The sequence below is a fragment of the Musca domestica genome, unplaced genomic scaffold (genome assembly GCF_030504385.1).
Source record: "Musca domestica strain aabys unplaced genomic scaffold, Musca_domestica.polishedcontigs.V.1.1 59, whole genome shotgun sequence".
NCBI classification, from domain to species: Eukaryota; Metazoa; Arthropoda; class Insecta; order Diptera; family Muscidae; genus Musca; species Musca domestica.
Window position 1 is genome coordinate 655277 of NW_026712362.1, and position 23645 is coordinate 678921.

Genomic DNA, 23645 nt, shown 5'->3' on the forward strand with positions numbered 1-23645 from the left:
ATAGGGAGCCGTGCTAATGTACAGGGTTAGGCTTGTTTGGATGGCTTGAATATGAATTGAAAATTGCACGTTAAGAAATTCACGTTTTATTGAATGTTAAAAAGCTACAATTAATTTTTTTTAAAATTCGCCATTAATTTTTTAATAGGTAGCCATGCTAATGTACAAGTTTAGGCTTTATCGGAAGGCTGGAATATGAATTGAAAATTCCACTTTAAGCGCTTGTTTGGCAGGCATGACAATCGAGAGTTAAATCCACGTTTTAGGGATTGTTAAAAAGCTACAATTAAATCTAATTAAAATTTGGCATTAATTTTTTATAGAGAGCTGGGCTAATGTACTGCCTTAGGCTTGTTTGGGTGGCTTGAAAATGAATTGAAAATTGCACGTTAAGGGCTTGTTTGGCAGTCATGACAATGGTGAGTTAAATTCACGTTTTAGAGATTGTAAAAAAATCTATAATTAAATTAATTTAAAATTCGCCATTAATTTTTTAATAGGGAGCTATGCTAATGTACTGGATAAGACTTGTTTGGAGGCTTGAAAATGAATTGAAAATTGCACTTTAAGGGCTTGTTTGGCAGGCATGACAATCGAGAGTAGAATTCTAGTTTTAGGGAACGTTAAAAAGCTACAATTAAATTTATTTAAAATTCGCCATTAATTTTTTAATAGGGAGTTATGTTAAATTACAAGTTTAGGCTTGTTTGGAAGGCTTGAAAATTAATTAAAAATTTCACTTTAAAGGCTTGTTTGGCAGGCTTGACAAAGTTTAGAACTCAGGACTTAGAGTTTATAAAAAACCTACTGTTTAAATTTGTTTAAATTCGTCATTAAATTTATTATATATTATTTTATTAGGAAGCCATGTTGAGGTACAGTTTTTGGATTGTTTGGAAGGCTTGAATATGAATTGAAAATTTAATCCACTTTAATGGCTTGTTTGGCAGGTGTGACAGTCAAGAGTCAAATTCACGACTTTGAGATTCTTAAAAATCTATAGTTTAATTTATTTTATATTGCAATGTTAATTTGTGTTCGGGAGACACGAAAATACACTCATACATGGCTAATTTGCTAGGCTTGAACATGAATTGAAAACATGCACTTTAGGGACTTGTTAGACATGTTTGAAAATAAATTAAAAATTCGCTATTATGGCTTCGAGAAATTGTTTAAGAACTTGCGTGAAGGACCTGCTAAGGAGACTTAAAAGTGTATGTTTATAAAAATCACGATTGGGAGCTTGTAAAACATGATTGCAAATGAACTGAAAAATGAATTTAATGAAAATCTAAGTTAATTTCAAATCTACAATTTTGGGTTTGAAGAGAAAGTTTGAATATTACACAGGTTAAAGCTTGTTAGGCTTGGATAAATGCCTAAAAATGTAGTTAGGCTGCCGCTTTACGATTTAAAGCTGGTCAAGGCTATTTGAAATATTCACGATTTAGTTCACAGTAGAGGACTTATAAGACAGTCTTGGACATAAATTAAACATTAATTAATTGGATTTATTTTAAAAATATACACTTAATTTATTATAATTTGATAAGAATTTCAAATCCTCAATTACAGATTTATTAGCAAGATGTTAAAATAGAGGGTTTTTTGAAAATGACATGATTTATGGCTTGATAGGCTTGAGACATAAATCATGCCTAGGCAGTCATGAAAATAAATTAAACATTTATGGCGTGATAATATGTTTTGTGCTTGTTACAATGTCATACAAATCAATTGAATCAAACTTGATGTGGATTTCAATTCCTCGATTTTGGTAAACTTGAAAATAACATGATTAATGGCTTGAGTTTAAATTTAGGACTAGAAAATTCATTTAAAGGTATAACTTTTACAATTTATTGTTTCTTAAGGACATTTGAACATTAAATTAAAAATGCAAGTTTTATGTGTCACCGTGTAGTGCTTGTTAGGCAGTCTTGGACATAGATAACACATTTACGGCTTTATTTTCTTAAGATCCTCAAAGTTTACTCAAGCATCCCTGATCTAGTATTTGAACAATTCACATGAATTAGTTCACAATACATGGCTTGTTAGGCAGCCTTGAAAATGAATTAAACATTTAAAACTAATTTGGGTTTGTTACTAAGATTTTAAAATAAATTTATTTAGAATCTATATACATTTCAAATCCTCAATTTTCTAGTAAAAAGAGTGTTAGGGATTCTTCGGAAAGCTTGAAAGTGTGTCATGTCATTTCATGGCTTGTTAGACTTGGCTTGTTCGGCTTGGAGCTTGGTTTAAAGGCAAAAAATGAAATTAAAGTTTGCCATTTAATGATCTTAGCTTTAAGATTTGCTGCTTGCTAAGAACACTTGATTTGAAAATTAAAAATCAAGAATTAAGTGTAACATTGTTTGGCTTGTAAGGCATTGGGCGGCTTGTTAGGCAGCCTTGAAATTAATTAAACATTTATGGCTTGAAAACTAATTTGGGTTTGTTGCAAAGCTTTTAAATCAATTTATTTAAAATCTATAGGCATTTCAAATCCTCAATGTTGGGGCAGAAATAGCTTTGGAGTTTCTTTGAAAAACTTGAAAATTACATGACATTTGAAATGAAAGGTTTGCCATTTAATGGTCTTAGCTTTAAGATTTTTTTTAGAGGATTTGAAATAAAAAAAATCAAGAATAAAGTGTCACAGTGTTTGGCTTGTAAGGCATTGGGCGGCCTGTTAGACTGTCTAGCATTTATTTAAGCATTTATGACTTGATAAATATTTTGGATTTGTAACGATGGTTTTAAAATCAATTTTTTGAAAGACGTTACTAATTAATACTCAATTTTAAATTTTTAAAAATAGTTTAAAAAATTTAAAAATAGTTTTAGGACTACTTTGCAAAGCTTGAAAATGACATGACATTTATGTCTGGTTAGGCTTGGTTTTGGCTTTAAGACTGGGAAATAAAATTGAAGGTGTGCCATTTAATGGTCTGAGTTTCGCGAATTTCACTTGTTGTGAAATTCAAAGTTCACGATTGAGGTGTGACAGTGTTTGGCTTGTAAGGCATTGTGCGGCTTGTTAGGCATTCTGGCAAAAATAAATTAAACATTTATGACTTGGTAACGAATTTGGATTTTTTATGAAGGGTTTTAAAATAAATTTATTTCAAATCCTCAATTTTTGAGTATAAATAGTTTTAGGGTTTTTTTGTTTTGGAAAGCTTGAAAATGACATGACATTTATGGCTTGTTAGACATGGGGCTTTGTTTTTAAGGCTCCAAAATTAAATAAACGGTTTGTTTTTAATGGTCTGATTTTTACGACTTACTGTTTGTTAAGAAAGCTTGATCTTGAATTAAGAATTCACGATTTAGGTGCCACAATGTTTGGCTTGTAAGGCATTGTGCGACTTGTTGGGCAGTCTTGAAAATGGCTTGATCAACAATTTGGATTTGTTAGGAAGTTAAGAAAAATCCATCGATTAAAAATCGAAATAGGATTTCAACTTCACAATTTTGCGTTTTAAAGGAAGGGTTTGGGTCTCTTTTGGAAAGCTTGAAAGGAGATTTGAACATGGCTTGTTAGGCTTGTATGGAAGGCTAGAGTTTGTATTTAAATTTCTGGACTTTACCGGAGACTTTTAAGGGATTTTCTGTTTTCAAAGACCTCTACGAAGGCTATTAAATGTATGTGGGAAAAATTCTGAAGGATATTTTATCTACCTATGATCCGCCGAAAGTCTTCCATCTGTAGTATGTTTAAAATTCCGACCATTATTTCTAAAATTCGTCTGTCTCCCAATGGATATTTATTTTTTAGCAATGCAAGGTGCCCATTCTAAATCTAAAAATCATTTATTTACATTTCAAGTCAATACATTCTTCGTTTTTTTCGATTTTTTGTTTCTTTTTTTTTGGAAGAAAATTTACAACAACGGAAAGGAAAAACTATTTCTCATCGAAAACAACAACAACAAACACCACACGTAGAACATTTTTAAGAAAGAAAATTGCAGGCACATGTTTTGAGTTTTTTGGGCGAGCGTATGTCGGCGGGTGTGTGTGTGTGTCGGTGTGTGCGAAATAAGAAAACAGCAACACCAACAATTTTTTGAAAATCTAAACGAAATAATTCTTTCAATACTGCAACTGTTGCCATTATCTGCTGCATATTCTCTCTCTCTCGCCCACCTCCTCCTTGTGCTGTGTAATATTTACAGAGAATGAAGGCAGCAGGGGCAGTAATTCATACACACAGAAGGACTGAATGGCTGGCTGACTGAGTGACTGACCGACAGGCAGGTTGGCCGGCCCACCCTCTACGTTCAGTGCACCCACCAACCCACAGTTTTCTAATTTTTTTTGTCTTAATATTAATGTCGATATTTTTTGTGTGCGCCGCGGTTTTTTCTTCGGTTTCAGCAGCAGCAGCGTTTTTTGTTTGCATTTTTGACGTCCTAATATTAATTTTACACTTGGCCTCTAAATTTTGAATCGCCAGCAACAGCAACAACAACTCAAACATAAATATTCAACGAGTGAATATTAGGAAAAACTGCATATCTCTCGGTGTAATGTTGTTGTTGCTATTGTTTTTCTTTGTTTTTTTTTTTTGGTTTTTGTGAAAAACATGTAAATATTTTTAAGTTCTTTCATTTCATTATCATTGAAAGAATGCCTTTTTAATAAATAATGAAAACAGCCTTACGAAGTAATAGCTGATATTTAACAGATATCCCAGGCGATGATTTTGATTTTGGGGGCGAATATTTATTTTTTGGGAAATTTTTAAACAAAAAAATATTTTGAAATTAAAAATTAGATTTTGGTGTGGGAAGTGATAACAAATTTCTAAACACTTCATTTTTCTTGAAATTCTTCAAAAAAAAAAAGTTATAAAATCCCAACTTTTGCCAAACACTTAAGAAGGTTCTCAATTTTTTTTCTACTTTCTAAAATTTTTTCCTTGAAATTCTTTAAAAAAAATTATAAAATCTCAGCTTTTGCCATATAACTCCTTCAGTTTTAGTACTGAAAGACTAAAAGTTTTTTAACATTGATCTGTAAGTCCAGGAATAATATTCTTACAAATTTTCCTATTTTAGTCCTGAAAATCCTTTAAGCATTTCTTTAAAAAAAACTCCTTGTCCATTGGTATGTTAACCCTTTAAAAATTTTAATTAAAATTTAAATTTTATTTAAAATTTAATCCTTAAAAATATTTATTAAAAAAAATCTACAAATAAAGTCCTGAAAGTCCTAAACAAATATTCTCCAAAAAATCAACAATTTTAGTCCTGAAATCCTAAAAAATATTCTTTAAAAAATCCACTTTTGGCGGAAACTAGGTATTCCCTGTCTTAGCCCCTGTTAAACAAAAAAATGCTTGGCAATTTTTTGGAATCATTAAAAATATTCATTAAAATAATCAGCAATTTTAGTCCTGAAAATCCTTAAAAGTAATTTTCATAGAATCCACAATTTTTGTCCTGCAAGTCCCTATTTTTTTTAAAGAAATCTAAAATTTTAGCCAAGAAAGCTTTGAAAATACTTTCTTAAGGAATCTCTCAATTTAGGTCTGAAAATCCTTAAACATATTTATTAAAAAAATCTACCTGAAAGTCCTAAACAAATATTCTTCAAAAAATCAACAATTTTTATATATAAATCCTTAAAAATATTTTTTAAAAAATCCACGTTTGGCGATGTGATTGGCTTTGAAATATGTTCTTAAATAAGATCTACATTTGATGATCTGATGGTCCTTGAAAAAAATATCCTTTTGAAAAAATCCTTGTTTGTCCCTAAAAAAATCATTAAAATTAACGCGTTACGACGAAACCGGCATTATCAATGAAGAGATTTGTCAGCGGGCTCGTTTAACTGTGACAGAGCGCAAGTTCTTGGCGGCGCATTAATTGACGTAGGTTTTGGAATTTATTTTCGCGAAAAGCCTAAAAATATTTTTTGTTGAAAAATCCGCCCTTCTAGTTGTGAAAATCCTTAAAAATGTTCATTGAATATATCGACAATTTTAGTCCAAAAAGTCCTTAAAACAAGTCCTTGATAAATAATTCTTAAAACACGTCCTTGTCCTGAAAATCCAAAATATATTTATTAGAAAAATCCTCAAAATATTCTTTAAAAAAACTACAATTTTACTTCTGAAAATCCTTAAAAATAACGTTCAGACCTGCAAGTCCTTATTTTTTAAGAATCTAAAATGTTACTCTTAAAAAGCTTTAAAAATATTTTCTCCCCCATTTTAATTATACAAATCCTTATAAATATTTATTTAAGGAATCTAAAATTTTAGTCCTGAAAGTCCTTCTTCCAAAAATCTAAAATTTTAGTCCTGAAAAACCAAATTTGTTCTTTAAAAAAATTTACGTTTGGTGGTGTGATAGGCCCTGAAAAGATCAACGTTTGGTGATTTGATGGTCCTTAAAAAAATTATTTGAAAAATCTTTTGCTTAGAGGTCTGATAATCCTTAAAAAAATAACGTTTTGTTCTTGAAAAAATTCATTGGTCTATGAAAATGTATTCTTTTATAAATCTACATTTGATGGTCTTTGAAGAAATATTCTCTCGGAAAATCCACGCTTAATCCTTAAAAAATATGTTTTAAAAATCCATGTTTGAACAAGTTTCAAGGTCTGATGGTCTTTGAAAAAAATATTCTTTAACAAATCTATCAAGGTTGGTCGTTAAAAAATATTGCTTAAAAAAACAAATGTTTGATGGTCAGAAAGTTCTTAAAAATTTTGTCTTTCAGAAAATCCACGTTTAGTCCTTGAAAAATGTTATTTAAAAAATCTACCCTTAATCCTTATAAAAATATTCTTTAAAAACAACAAAAAAATATATTTGATACCAAAAAATATTTGAAAAAAATATTCCTCGAAAAAATCTACATTTGATCCTTGAAAAAAAGTCATTAAAAATCAAGATTGGTCGTTGAAAAAATATCCTTTAAAAAATCAAAGTGTGATCGTCAGCTGATCCCAAAAAATCTCAGAAAATCTTTTCTTTAAATAAACACGGTCTTGAAAATATATCCTTTGGTGGTCCGATGGTCTTTGAAGAAATATTCCTTCAGAAAATCCATGTTTACTCCTTGAAAAAATATTCTTAAAAATCCAACATCGATCATTGGCAAAATATTCTTTACAAAACCCTCGAAAGAATATTTTTTTTAAATATCCACGTTTGGTGGTCTAATGGTCCTTTAGAAAATAATCTTCGTAAAATCTACTTTTGGTCCTTTAAAAAATCATTAAAAACCGATGTTGGTCGTTGAAAAAGTAGTCCTTAAAAATCCACGTTTGATGATCCTTGAAAAATTTCTCCGAGAAAATCCACATTGTGTTGATGAAACAATATTCCTTAAAAACAACGTCCAATGGTCAGATGGTCTTTGAAAAAAAATCTCTTAGAAAAACCACGCTGGGTCGTTGAAACAATATTCTTTCAAAACATTCACTATTACCTCCTTAAAACTATGATTTAAAAAATCCAGCTCTTGGAGATTTTTTTTTAACCCGATCCTTAAAAAAATTCCTAAATAATCTTAAAAAATGTCCTTTGGTGGCCGGATGTCTTTGAAGATATATTCCTTCAGAAAATCCACGGTTGGTACTTGAAAAATATTTCTTAAAAAATTCACGTTTGGTCTTTGAAAAATTGTTTGAACATTGACAAAATATCCTTTAAAACCCCAAGTTTGGTCCTTGAAAAATATTTTTTTTTTTAAAAACACAGGTTTGGTGGTATGATGGTTCTTGAAATAATATTCTTCGGAAAATCTACATTTGATCCTTAAAATAGATCATTGAAAATTAAGGTTGGTTCTTTAAAATCTAACGTTTGATGGCCAGGCACTTCAAAGAATGTCTTCAAGAAATTCCACTTTGGGTAGTTCAAACCACAAAAAAATCCGCGTTCATCCTTAAAAATTATTCTTTAAAAATGCACGTTTGATGGTCTATTGATCATGGTAAAATAATTCTATCAAAAAATTCTTGCTTTTTGAAAAATAGTCTTAAAAAATATCCAATTTCAATGCTTAAAAAATTATACTTAAAAAAATCCAGGTTTGATCTTTGAAAAAATATTCCTTTAAAAGCTCTTGGAAAAATATTTTTTTAAATCCAGTCCTTGAAAAAAATCTTTAAATAGGCAAGGTTGCTATGTTGATTCTTGAGAAGAAAAAGAAATATATATGCCTTCAAAAAAAAAAAAAAAAAAAAATAAATAAATAATTTTTTTTTTTTTTTTTTTTGATATTAAGATATCGTCTTTGTTACTTATTTTCTTTACAAAGAAACCCAAAATAAAAAAAAAACAAAAACAACAAAAACAAATTGCATATTTGTCAACATCATAATTTTGAAACTTAACAGTGGATATTTTGGCATTTTGTGGGCCATGTTGTCCGCCTGCCATTCAGTTTTGTTAAATTTTAATTCCTTCTTCTGCTGGCCGACAATTTCTATTCTTCACAATCTTTTTTGTATTTTTTTGTCACATTTAAATATATATTTTTAACAAAATATTATGTCCACACTCACCGCCAGCCAGCCAGTAAAAGAAAGAAATTAATTGCCAATTTTAATTGTTTTAGATATTTTCCGCAAAAATATGTAAATGCGTCGAAATACAACGAAAAACATGAATTCACAACATTTTTTTTTTTTCAACTTTTTTCTTTTGTGTAAAAATAAAATTAAATATGAATTTTAGGCCAAAAATAATGACAAAATTATTTTAATTCATTAATTTTTTGGAAATTGTTTTTAATACACGGCAGTGGTGAAAGCAGAAAATAAACGTTGGGTCTTTGAAACAATATTCTTTCAAAAAAATCCTCGTTTATCCTTAAATATTATTATTTTACTTAATTTTTTTTTATTATTATATATTTTTTATATCAAATAATGACAAAAAAGTAATTTTTTTTTTAAATTATTTTTTTTTAATTGGTAGGAAAATGGGTTTTTTCATTATCTTTGAAAAAAAAAAAATTAAGGGTTTTCGAAACATTTCCAATTTTTTCGGAATAATTAAGTAATTCTTTTAATATTATATTTTATACCCTCCAACATTCCATGGAGGGTATATTAACTTTAAAATTCCGTTTGTAACCTCTCGAAATATTCATAATAGACCCTACAAAGTATATATATTCTGGATCAGCGTAAAATTCTAAGACGATATAAGGATGCCCGTCTGTCTATCCGTCAGTCTGTCTGTTATAATCACGCCATATTTCGAACGAATAGAGATAGAAGCCTAAATTTTGCATACATGTTTATTTTGCCAGTAGGCAGGTTAAGTTCGTAAATGGGCCATGTCGGTCCACGTTTTCGTATGGCCCCCATTTAACGATACCTCCCGATATTCGGTATTTTCATGATTTTAGCGACATTATTTACCGGATTTTTTTTCAAATTTCGTATTGAAGTTCGTAATGTGTACTACAGCCTATGACAAAATTTTTTGTATGCAGGTCCAAGTCTTCGTATAGCTTCCACATAACGGTACCTCCCGATATTCGGTACTTTGATGATTTCAGCAACATTATTCGTCGGAGTAGTTTCAAATTACGCATTTAGAGTTCGTAATGGGAACTACAGCCCATGACAGAAATTTGTCCATGCAGGTCCAGGTCTTCGTATAGGCCCCATATATCAGTACCTCCCTATATTCGGTATTTTGACGATTTTAGGTACAATACTCACCGAAATTGTTTGAGATGTCGTATTTGAAGTTCGTAATGGATGCTGCAGACCGTGACAGAGAGTCGTCTATGCAGGTCTAGGTCTTCGTATAGCTTCGATTTAACGGAACCTTCCTATATACGGTATTTTGATGGTTTTAGCTACATTATTCACCGTTTATTTCATGTTTCGAATTTCAATATAGTAATGGCTTATGACAAACGAAGCATACGAAGGTTCGCGACGTAGAGAACTCAAGGTATATTCGGTATTTTTAAAATTTTAACAGAACTTTTAACGGATTTTATTTTTTGAAAATTTCCAAATTCGTTCCAAATGGTAGAGGGTATTCAAAGTTCGGCCGGGCCGAACTTACTTTTCTTAACTTGTTTAATATTATCTTAGAAGTCATGAACGCTTTTAATTACCATTAGGGATTTTTAAATTTTTTTTTTTCGAAGGACGAATGTGGATTTTTATAGCCCTTAATTTTTAGCCGATTTTTAATATTTAAATAATTAAAATAACTTCTTCTTAAAAACCCGCATCTAAATCTTTTACAACAAAAGTCCTTTCCTGCCACCCAATCTCCAAAAATAATTCCCACACCTTAACGCACTCACTCTAAATCAATGCCCTCCAAACCCCATTGCCTTGCAAGGTATTGTTGCTGTTGTTTTCCCTTTTTAAAAATACCCACCCACCGCCAACAACAGAGCGAAGGGGAAGCGAAAAAAAACGTCATTAATTATTCAAAAACCTGGATGTCTTATTCGTTCGTTCGTTCTTTCGCTCAAGCAAAGGGAGCGAGCGAACCATCCAACATTCCCTCTTCCAAACACTTATGTACTACGAAAACCTTTACGCCACACCAAAACCACCTTTCTTCCCTCGCAACATCTTTTTTTTCCATTCTCTTTCTTTTGCTCAAATTCGCTGCCTTGGCAAAGGAACGGACAAAAAATAACAACAACACGAACAACGACGACACCAACATTGCAGGAGTTTTCAAAAATTCAAAACTCAAACTCATGTAAAGGATTTTTAACAAAAACGCCTAAATCATCATCTGCTGTTGCTGCTGCCGTTGTCGTTCCCTTATCGTCGTCGTCGTTGTTGTTGTTGTTCTTTATTCATAGACAAAAATAACAACAACAGCATCCAACAGCCATAGCCACAGCCACATTTCAACGTCTCATTTCAACCCTCTAAAATTGAAACTCGCTTTGCGTTTTCTTGTGTTTTTGTTTTTGTTGCCGTTGTTGTTTTTTTTTCGTCCTTTTTCGCTTCAGACTTTTCTCTCTCCTTTGGTGCGAAAAATTTACATTTCCCAACCTCATTCGCCGCAGCGTCATCTTGAGATGCTGCCTTGGCAAGCTGTTACCCCTTTTTTTCTCCGGGATGAAGACAAATTTCTTTGATTTGAATTTTACATGACAGCGAAGTTGGAACGCGAACGAACGCTGCCAGCGTGAACGACGACAAAGGCGTCAACAATTGATGTGAGAGGTAGGTGGGTTGTGTTGCGCGGCAGAGCGCAAGTTCTTGACGGCGTATTTAACGACGATGGTGTTGGTGGAACTTCTTTTCGCGAAGCTTAGAGCAGCGTTTTACAGCGAATTTTTTAGCATGCAAACGTTAAGCCTATACCAAGCCATCGTGGGGTTAGAGGTGGGGGATATTATATACCTACCCTACCACCCACCATACCTTTAAATGTATGTGTGTTCTATACTCATATACTCGTGGCTTGAAGGAGAACAATTTTCCTTCGTAGTAGTGTGGAAGTGTTCAATTTGAATTCAAAAGTTCTGAAGGGATATTGAAGAGAAGTGTATTTGGCGCTTTGAAGAAGAGAATATAAGGACCTATAGATGATGGTGTTCTAGGTATAAAATATGTGTAAAAGACTTTCCATTAATAATCGAGCACTTGCAGAGGCTTAATCCACAGAAGAGATATTCCCAAAGGCACGAAAGGCCAGTAGAGGTCCTGTTTTCATACGAGACCTTAAGAATGGTGTCCCTTTATGCCAGATCCGTAAAAATTATTCTTCTAATAATAGTCAGGCTTACAAGAAAATAAATTCTGTATTCCAAATAAATGACATCGCTTTACTATTCTTCAGAAAGATGGATCTTGGAAGAGTTTTTTAAAGCCCATGTTTGATATTCGGATATTTGTAAAATAAATTATCTGTTTTGATAATTTTGAAAAAAGTTATTAAGAATCTGATATTTTTTTAAATTCTTGACAATACTTGTTTTAAAATGTCTTTTAAAAAAAATCCAATCCGAAACTTTTTAGAAAATCTATTAAAAATATATATTTTTATAATTGCCTTTGAAAAACTTTAAGATTTTGGCTCTCATGGGTCATTAGAAGATTTTTTTTTTAAAATCCACCTATTCTAAAAATAGACTTGAAAAATTTTCAGATAGTCCTTTACAATATTCCACAATTTCGCCTCTGATGAATTCCTTGAAAAATATTTCAAATACTTCGGGAATATATCTGCCGTTAGGATTTAAAAAATGTTTGCTTAAAAAAATCAAAAAAAAAAATTTCTCATTTAATACTTACCACAGGACTTTGGAATATATTTTTTAAAATATGCTATTAATTTCAACCAAAAAAAATGTTTTTAATAAAATCCAGTCGGAATCCAACGAATAGAAACTTAAAACTTATTATTAAAAAAAATAGATCAATACTCTAAATATATTCGACAAAATATCCTTTTTAAATCCAAGCTTCTACCCTTTGGAGACTTTGTCTAAGAGGTTATAAATCAATTGTCCTTTACAAATATTCTTGAAAAATTCTACGTCTATTTAACTTCTTATTTTTTTCAAATTTTCTATTTTTGCAAAAAGTTTTTCTTCAGAAATTTTACAACACTCTTTAGAACTAGAAACTTTTTGTATAAAAAACTCAATATCAAAGTAATCAAAATATATAATCGAAAATATCTTTCTCACAAAATCTTTACATCCGTTTACAAATATTTTTTTTTTTTTTTGAAAATTATGAAAGTATGCCTCTAAGGACCTCTAGAAAATTAATATTAATAAACTCAAGATCAGGGCTCTTATTGACCCTTTTAACAAATTGGTTAATAACTCATGTTTAAAAATCAAAATAAAATTGTTTTCATTTATAAAAAATGAATATAAATAGCTAAGCCACTGTTATAGTCGCTCGGGGCTGACCATGTTATACTCTACATAGCTCCCTGACGTCCAAATTCTTTTTGGTAGATTGCGTTTTCGAAATAATGCCATACAGCCCAGGAAAAATGTTTCCCTTTTCTTTTTGACCGGTGGTATTAGCCCTATATTTATCTATTAAAAAAAAACAAAAAAAAAAAAAAAAACAAGTAAAAAAGCGGTATGTTCGGCCCGGTCGGAACTTTGAATATCCTCCACCATTTGGAGCGCATTTGAAATTTTTCAAAAAAAAAAAGTATAAAAGTCGTTAACAATTCTTTTTATAATCTTAAAAATAATGACTATATGAAGTCCCCGTTATATTAAAGTCTATACGAAGACGTGGACCTGCATAGGCCATTACAATATTCAAACACGAAAATTGAACAAAATCCGGCGAATAATGTAGCTAAAATCATCGAAATACCGAATATATGGATGTACCATTATATGGGGGCTATACGAAGACCTGTAGCTGCATAGACAATTTTCTGTCACAGGCTATGGTACGGATTGGGAACTTCAAAATACTCAGAAAGGACTCCTTTTTTGTTGGCTCTTCATACAATTTCATTGAAAAAATTTGGCTACAATCATCAAAATCGGGGGTACCGTTATATGGGGGCTATATGATATCGTAGACCGATATAGGTCATCTTCGAACTTGACCTGCCTGCAGATAAAATATTGACCTGTGCAAAAATTTAGCTTTCTATCTTAATTCATTTTGACTGTAGCATGATTACAACTGACGGACAGAAGGACGGACGGACAGGTCTAAATCGTTTTAGAATTTTACGCTGATCAAGAATATATATATTTTGTAGGGTCTAAAATTATTATTTCGACAAGTTATATACTGAATGACGAACTTAATACTATGTATAGTGAAGCCACTGCAAAATCAGGAAATTTTTCACAATTTCATCCAATCTACCCGGCCTGATAGTCTGCCACAATATATCATCAAATCCCAAGTTTTTAGCAAAAAAAAACTTGTCTCCTATACATCCTTAGGGCTTGTCAATCTAATTTTCCTTGTGGAAATGTACTTTTAATTGCAGTTTTTACTTTAAGTTAATCTATTTGGAATTAATTTTTTTTTATTTTTAATTGGAAAAATTTCTTGTCTCCCTAATTCTTTTTCTTGAAAATCTATTTTGAAACTTTTAAGGCACTGTTTTATATAAATATGGTCCTCTCAAGAAAGTCCTGATCTGACGGTTCTTCCGAAAATGTTTCATAGATTAAATTTCTAGCCTTGGCTTTTTTAATAAAATCAGATTTTAGGCACTGATTTTCTACAAAAAAAAAAAAAAAAAATAATAATAATAATAATAATAATTTTAAACACTATGGCTCTATTTCTAATTAAAGTAAAATATTTTTATTTAATTAAAGTAAAATATTTTAAAAAAATAATGCAATTTTCCACCTTTGACTGTTATTTTAAAAATTTCTTAAAATCTATTTGAAAACTCTATTTTTTTAATTCCTTCAAAATGAATAGAAAATATGAGTTTCTTTAAACTGCCTTTCAAAAGTCTTCGTTGTGGGAATTTGTTGAGTTTTTATTTCTCTTTTTTTTTGTTAAAATTATTTTTTTTTAACTCATATTTCCAGCAGTTTCGAAAAAAATCCATGTTTATGGCTCTAACTTAAAAAATACTAAAAAAACCATAGATTTTCAATTTTAAATCCCTAAAAAATCTCAGCTTTAAATTCCTTTAAAAAAATTCCAAAAATTGTATATTTTATTTTCTGATAAAAAACTCAAATTTCATAATTGATAGTATACCAAAAACCCCAAAATTATAGTTGAATATATATTTCCGAAAATGCCAATTTGATTGTCGTTCTAAAGGTATCAGGTTTCATATACCTCAGTTTTCATATACCTTACCAAATGTAGAAAATATAAAAATTACTAAATTTGATTGTTCTTTTAAAAAAAGCGCAACTTATGACGTCCTTAAAATTTATTCCAAAAAAGTATTTATATACGTTAAAAATTAATAAAAAATTGAAATAAAAAATTTAAAAAAAAAATATTTTCAGACCCCACTCATGGTAAAATCAACAAGGTAAAGTCATTTCAACAAAAAAAATTTCCATCTCTGCTTTTTCTGTAATTTACCTTGGCAAATTTTACTACACAGATAACAGGTTCCCATCTCTGATTTGTGTATATACAATGGAATATAAATATAATGAATATAACATATGAATATTAATTTTATCAATGTTGTCAAATAAATTTTGAAAAAAAAAAATAAACATATGATTGTATGACTTTACCTTCTTAATTCTACCATGGTTTTAGCTTTATCCTTCTTCTAGAGATTTTAATTTTAAGATTTATCTAAAAATGTCTAGCTTTGATTGCCATTTTCAAAATATCCTAAAATATTCTAATAAGTAGTTATATTCTTTAAATATTATCCAAAAATATTTTTTTCAATGTTATTGTCCTTTAATCCTTTAAAAAATCTCTATATAATTTTTATTTAATTTTATTATATTTTGTAAAAATATGAAAATAAGAATCCCTGATTTCTAGGGATATTTCAAGAAGTAAAAAAATATTTGAAAATATTTTCAAAATATAAAAACTGAAATAAAAAAATATATATGGAATAACATCGGATCTACAACAAAAAAAAATATTAAAACAATAATAAGAGCTACATCATTAGGTTATATATTTGAAAGACTGAAAATATTTTCAGAATATCAGCTCGGATTGTTCTTCTTGAAATATTAAAAAAAAAATCGGTTTTAAGGCTTAGATTTATAAAAATAAAAAAATGTATAAAATGTATAAAAAATTTAATAAAATTTAAAATGTCCTTTGGAACATCTAAAGAGTATTAGTCCTTCGAGTCCACTGAGTTTTTTTTTTATAATCCCCATAATAGTGTCTCTTCATTATTTAAAAAAAAAATTTTGAAATCGTTTGTAAAAATAATTTTCAATTTTTAAAATTTGATATCCTTTTGCAAATCTATTTATTTTTATTTTTTCCCTAAACATAGATTTTGAAGCTCTGGGTAGAATTTTAGTTTTTCTATTCCGTACTAAAAAAATTTGAAAATTCGAAAATTTTAATGTTGTTGTCCTTTAAAAAATATCAATTTTTTTGCTCTCATTGTCCTTCCAAAAATGTCATATTGTGCAATCAAGTGCCTTTCAAAACTCTACTCTGGGTTGTAATTTTTTATTTTCGGAAAACCACATCCACCGGCCAGTCGGCTGGCCCAACACCTTTTGGCCAGCAACTCTTTTTTTTATTTCTTTATGGGATTTTTTATGCCCATATCGGCAAATCTTTTTTTCAAATCACCTTCTTCTTTTTGTCACATACCTCATGACATTTGACACTTGGCCTCTCTCGTCGCGTAAATTATTAGCAAAAATATTTTTCCAGCTTAATGGTGGCAATATTATGCTAAATCTCGGCGCATTGATCCCTTTTTTTTACAAAGTCATTTAATCCATTTCTTAATTCCGTTCATAAAATCCCCGAGGCGAGTGTGTACATACATACGCTACACACGCTTCGAAGTTAAGTAAGGTTCAAGTTGTGTGTTGCCGTTAAGTAAGCGATTAAAATATATGCCGTAACGCTAAATCGCCAAGATTAGCGCTCTAACGAAAAAAAGAAAATATCTGCATACGCGCTTAGCTAAGGCAAAAGGACTTATGTTTTTAATCCATTCTCAAAAATCAACAAGGATTTGATCCGGACTAACAGTTCACGCACGCACATGCACACACACATTTACGTACCTGACCTACCTGGTTGGATGGAGTCGGAGAAGGATGCTGACGATGGCGGCGGGATTGGTTGGTTGGTTGAAAATTTCGCGTGAGTGTGTGTGTGTGTCTGAGAGCCAGAGTAGATTAGAAAAGCCTACTTTTTACCTGTGTGTGTGTGTGTGAGTGCGTGTCACACACACGCACACCATAATGTTGACTTTTCCCTCTAATCTTGTGTGTGTGCCTTTGCAAGAGGCTGTGTGTGTGTTTAGATGCGTAAATGAGGCTGTATGTGTGTATTTCCACATCCTTTTTTGTTCGCTTGTTTGTTGCTTAGAACAATCACCCATCTAACCACTCTCATTCTCTTGCTCTGTTGTTTTCTCTCTCTCTCTCTCTCTCTCTCTCACTCTTGCTCTCCCTCACAACGGTGCCTTCTCTGTTTTCGTTTAAATATCTGAGGGTTTTTTGGTTTGAGCATCAGTTGCATTTCAGCATCGAAACGTGAAACATAAACACGCTCCCATCTCTTCTTTTACTTTCGATTTCGAAACACCAAAATTTTACGAAGAAGAGATATTAGTGTGTAAACGACAAGATTTTCAAAAAATCGAGTTTTATAAAAAAATATTGAAAAAAAATTAAACGGATTATCAAAAAAATTATAACTTCCAAGAAGTTTTTATTAAAAAAATACAATTTTTAAAAATTTATTTTTACAAAAAAAATTAACAAAAAGTGACAACGAAATTGTTTAACAAAACACCGCGAAATATTGGATTCCCCACTTTCCCCCTTTGGATTTCTTTGTTAAGGTACCTATCGCCAACACCACCACATTTGGATTACAGTGTTAAAAAAATACAGCAACAAAAAATCGCCCACAAAAATATCCTCCTCAAAAAACGGAGGAAAAAGGATTTACCTCCCTCTCTCTGTGGAAAATAAAAATCACAAAAAAAAAATATTTTTATTTTTTTTTTGTTTTCAAGAGAGTCTTTCCTTGTTTTGTTGCTGTCTTTCCCCTGCCAAAGCCAGTAACAATAACAACACCAACCATTTGTCCTTTGGGGCTCCCACTTTCCCCGCCATTGATTTTCGCTGTAACGCGTAAATTTTAGCGCTTGCGCTGTAAATCACGGAAAAATGATTTCTTTTTTTTTGGATTTTTTTTTGCTTTGGCCTTTTTTTGTTGTTTTTTGCCTCAAAATTTTTTATAAATTTTATTTTATTAATTTTGTAATTTTTTTCTTATTTTTTTAGATCTCCTCCCCCCTTTTTTGGAAAGCTGGAAAACTAGACAAGGCATAGAGTGAAAATTTTTTCAAAAGAAAAGGGATTTTCGAATTCCCAAAAAAAATCATGCAAAATTGGGACACTGCCACCAGTAACAGCAACAACAACAAATCACCAGCCCTCACAATGCAACAAACAGCCGCCAATAGCAACAATTTCCTGGAGCACAACACATGGTACAATCAAATGTTTGCCGCCAACATCAAACAGGAACCCGGCACAATAAACCCACATCACCAACACCCCCAACAGCACAGCAGCATGATGGCCTCCCAGCCTCAACATTCTCCCCTGACCCACAGTGCCAATCATTTGGAGAACTATCTCAAGCAACATGCCCACAATGGCGGTGGTGGCCATCATTTGCAGTTCTCGGATAACAGCGGTGCCATGACTCCCTCACCCAACACCAATGTTGGAGGTCAAGATTTTGGTTTTGAGTCGAACACATCGTCTGCCCTGAATCCCAGTCTGCAACAACATCAGCTGTATCAGCAGCATTTCCAACAGGCCCAACAGGCAGCGGCCCAAAATCAGGTTAGCTCTCACTTGCCCCTGGGTTTTAATCCCCTGACGCCACCTGGTCTGCCCAATGCCGTGATGCCGGGCATGAATCATTACTACAGCCAACAGCAACAACAACAACGTCAGCTACAACAAACCCCCTCGCCCTCAGCCTGCCTCAGTGATGCCCATGAAAAGTCCTCTGCCCTCACACCACGCCATACCCCTCCCATGGACATTACCCCACCCAAATCGCCCAAGCCCGCTGTACAAGCCATGGACCACCAACAGCACCCAGAAGACCAGGATTTGATTTCCAATTCCAGTGAAGATCTCAAATACATTGCCGAATCCGAAGATGATGAGTCCATACGCATGCCCATCTACAATTCGCATGGCAAAATGAAGAATCACAAATGCAAATCCTGTGGCATGGTGGCCATCACGAAAATGGCTTTCTGGGAACATGCCAGGACCCACATGAAACCCGAAAAGATCCTGCAATGTCCCAAGTGTCCCTTTGTCACCGAACTCAAACATCATCTGGAGTATCACATACGCAAACACAAGAATCTCAAGCCATTCCAGTGTGACAAATGCTCCTACAGCTGTGTCAACAAGTCCATGTTGAATTCGCATCGCAAATCCCACTCTTCGGTGTATCAGTATCGCTGTGCCGACTGTGACTATGCCACCAAGTACTGCCACTCGTTCAAGCTGCATTTGCGTAAATATGAACACAAGCCCGGCATGGTATTGGATGAGGAGGGTATTCCCAATCCCTCGGTGGTCATTGATGTCTATGGCACCCGGCGAGGACCCAAAAATAAGTCGGCTGCCAATGCTGCTTTGAAAAAGGCCTGTAGTGATTTGAAAATTCCTCCCACTTCTCAGCTGTCGGCTGCCCTGCAAGGTTTCCCTCTCCAGCAGCAACAGCAGCAGCAACAGCCTGCTTCTCCGGCCAAAAGTTCCAGCTCTGTGGCCTCGGAATTGCCTGCCTTGACCCTTAACATGTCATTGCAACAAAACCTGGCCCAACAGCAGCAGCAACAACAGCAGTCACCTGGAGCCCAAAGCCACAGCAGCCAACAACAAATCAATAATCTCCTACCTCCTTTGGCCTCTTTGCTGCAGCAAAACCGCAACATGGCCTTCTTCCCCTACTGGAACCTAAACCTGCAAATGTTGGCTGCCCAGCAACAGGCGGCCGTCTTGGCCCAGCTATCGCCGCGCATGCGTGAACAACTGCAACAGCAACAACAAAACAAGCAGGCAAATGAAAATGGCGAAAATCATGGCGAGGAGGATGAGGAAGACAATGACGAAGTCGATGAAGATGAGGAGGAATTTGATGGCAAATCTGTGGATTCTGCCATGGATTTGTCCCAGGGTACCCCCACCAAAGAGGAACAGCAAACCCCTGAATTGGCCATGAACTTGAAACTCAGCGAGGAGCTTGGTGAGACTCCACTCTTTTCCTCCTCGGCTGCGGCCCGGCGCAAGGGTAGGGTACTAAAACTGGATCAAGAGAAAACGGCGGGACATTTGCAAATTGCCTCGGCTCCCACATCTCCCCAACATCATCTACATCACAACAATGAAATGCCACCCACCACCTCCTCACCCATACATCCCAGCCAGGTGAATGGTGTGGCCGCGGGCGCTGCTGATCACTCCTCGGCCGATGAGTCCATGGAAACGGGGCATCATCATCATCATCACAATCCCACCACCGCCAATACCAGTGCCAGTTCCACGGCCTCCTCATCGGGCAACAGCTCCAACAGTTCCTCCACCTCAACCTCCTCGAACTCCAACTCGAGCTCGGCGGGCAACAGTCCCAACACCACCATGTACGAGTGCAAATACTGTGATATCTTCTTCAAGGATGCCGTGCTCTACACCATTCACATGGGCTATCACAGCTGTGACGATGTCTTCAAGTGCAACATGTGTGGCGAGAAATGTGATGGGCCGGTGGGTCTCTTTGTGCACATGGCCCGCAATGCCCACTCGTAAGGGGGGCCCGGTCTCGCTCAACCCGACTTGACTCACAATTTGTAAATTGTTTTTTTTTTTTTTTATTTTTGTTATCCTTTTTTTCGTTGCTTTGAATTGTAAATAATTATCCCACCCCCCAACAAAAAAATTCTCAGTAGCTTAGGAGGGGCCTGACTCCAGGTCACCTAAGTGAATCGTTGTCATGAATTGTAAATATGAAAATCAACATTTAGTTTTTAGTTAAATATTTTTTTTTAATTTTTAATAATTTTAAGTTTTAAAGGTTCCTTCTCCAACAACAACAAAAAAATTTATATTTTTGTAATATTTGTATATCTCTAAAAAAACAACCAGAACAATATGACGTATTATATAATTAATTTTTAGCAAAAACGAACAAACCGAACCCATGCCCCAAAACTAGTTAAAATTTTTTAGTTTTTAAAAATAATTAATTTTATATCTTTTAATTTTAATTTTTCTAATTTTAACAAAAACCTTGAAAGGTTTAAAAATTCTTTAGTCATAAGTTTATAATTTTTTAAATTACTTAGCACATAAAAATAATTATTTTTTTATTATTATTTTCCATAATAATCAACAAATCAAAAAATTTAAAAACTCTATTCTTTTATTTAAAAAAAAAAACAAATTTTAAGTTTAAAACAATCAACCAAACCAAACAAACTCAACGAAAATCAAAATCAAACAAAAAACCCTGAAACAAAGCCAAGTCATTAGTTTTAGTTAAATAATAAAATAGTTATTATTATTATTATTTTTATAAATTTTTTTTTTTATGTAAACGAAGGGACATCATCTATTCGAGAGAGAGAAAAATAAGAAAAAACATATACCAAAATTCTCAACTTTTGTGTTATATTTTAAGTCCATGATTTTTTATTAAGAAAAAAAGAAAATTTTATTTTACAAATAAAAACAAAAGAAATCACATCTTTTTTTAAACAAATAATTTTTTAATGGATTTTTATTTTTTTCTTTTATTATTATTATTATTTTTTAATTTTTCCAAGCCATATAACATTTATTCAACCTACAGCCATACCACTATAAAAAACAATAGCCATACCATAAACCATAGAACCAACCAAACCGAACAGTAAAAGAAAAGAATCTCAAATGAATTCTTTTTTTGTAAAAACTCAAAACCAAAAAAAAAATTCAATCAATCCATAACAACAAAAACAAAAGAAATAAACAAAAAATCCAATGATTTTAAGTTCTCCACTCAAACTCAAAAAAAAACCACATACTCTACCAATAGCCATAGATATCATATAAGTATTTTCTTCAATGGCAATAATTTGAAAAAAGTCAAGCTTGGACAGATGGGATTTTTGGGACGTTGAAAAAAAATATTAAAAAACAAGTAAGCAAAGGCTATAGTCACGCGGGGCCGACCATATGATACCCTACAACACTACAATTTGTCGAAGTCCCCTTGTGTCCAAATCCATTTTGGAAGATTTCGTTTTTGAAATAATATCAAAAATAATGCCCCTGTCCTTAACTCTCTTCTGTTGCGAAATTTCGTGTCGATTAGATAATACCCTCAAATTTACAATTCAAGATTGTAAGTCAAATTGAAAAAATCTCATGCGATAAAAATGTGACAAAAATTGGTATATTTTTGCGCGATTTCCCTAGATTTTATCCTTGTCTGGCAAAATATCCTTTCGAATTGCTGGAATTGTGAAAATCGCCCCAGCGGTTCTTGATTTATAAGCAGAATAAATAAGATCCATTTCTTTTACATATATATTGTACCTATTTTGCTATACATCCGAATTCTTGGCTATCAGCATCACTTTAATGGTCAGAAGTGATCTTTTAATGTATTTTTGTGATTTTGCTGGGATTAAAAATGTTCTAGGTTTATTGGACAGTTTTCTATTTCCTTACATAAAACTTAGGGTCTATTTTACCCGCTAATTATTTTCCGATGGCCTCCCAAATTGGTAGGCTTGTGTCCAGTCCTAAACTCTAACTCCATCCTAATTTCACGTCCATCGGTATATAATTGTGGCCTGTAGAGCAAAAGAAAAATCAAATTTTTTTTTCTGTTTTTGGTCCATTTTAACCCCTAAATATTCTGACCCTAACCCCATCTACATTTTCAATTTGGTGAGGATCGGGCTATTATTGCGAACAGTAGCTTGATTACAAATTAACATGGGCAGACGGACAGACGGACGGTGGACATACATAGCTAGATCGACTCAGACTCAGATCGACTCCTATGTGGGAAAGGTGTTGCATAATTTTTGGCCCATTCAAACTTATAACACCCCCAACATATAGTGTTGTAGGTTATAAAAACAAGTAAAAAAGCAGATAATTCAGCCGGGTCGAACTTTAAATACTCTCAACCAAATTGAACGAATTTAGAAATTTTCAAAACAAAAATCCGTTAACAATTCTGTTAAAATCTAGAGAATGCAGAATATAAGGAGTTACCGTTACAGTGGGTCCATACAATGGGCATAGGCAATTTTGTCATATGACTCCCGAATATAGGAAGGTACCGTTATATGGGGGTTACCCGAAGACCTCTACCCACATACACAATTTTGTGTCATAGACTGTGGTACCCATCAAGAACTTTAAATATTAAAAAAATCCGATATAGGGGGCTATACGAAGATATGCATAGACCATTTTATGTCACTGGCTATAGTACCATTTACTAAGTGCAGATACGAAATTTTAAAACCTTCCGGTTAGCCAAATTCTTCAAAATACCGAATATCTTGAAGTACCGATATAAGGGGGCTATATGCAGACGTGGTCCTGCATACAACAATTTTTGTCAAAGGCTGTAGTACCAATTACGAACTTCAAATACGAAACTTCAAATACGAAACAATGTCGCTAAAATCTTCAAAATACCGAAAATAGGGAGGTGCCGATATATGGGGGCTATACGAAGACGTGGACCTGCATACGAAAATTTTCTGCTATAGGTTGTGGTACCCATTACGAACTTCAAATACGAAATTTTAAACCATTCCAGTCAATAATGTCGCTAAAATCATGAAAATACCGAATATCGGCAGGTACCGTTATATAGGGGCTATACGAAGACGTGGACCTGCATACGACATTTTTTTCCATAGGTTGTAGTATGGTAGAGGTACCGGAAGGAGTGGACCGATATTGCCCATC

General features: G+C 32.9%; 1 protein-coding gene across 2 annotated transcripts in view; it reads left to right on the forward strand.

Moving 5' to 3' along the window:
- LOC131800391 (protein hunchback-like) overlaps window positions 1–21265 on the forward strand; it is a 33829-nt gene extending 12564 nt beyond the window's left edge. The window contains exons 1-2 of one of the 2 annotated variants that reach the window (XM_059129039.1): window positions 17352–17473; window positions 17922–21265. In XM_059129039.1, coding sequence (XP_058985022.1) covers window positions 18021–20477 — 2457 coding nt within the window. In that variant the 5' untranslated portion in view covers window positions 17352–17473; window positions 17922–18020 and the 3' untranslated portion in view covers window positions 20478–21265. Of the gene's footprint in view, window positions 1–17351; window positions 17474–17921 lie in introns of those variants that run through there. The other variant, XM_059129038.1, reaches the window with a different exon arrangement.
- The last annotated feature ends 2380 nt before the right edge of the window (window positions 21266–23645 follow it).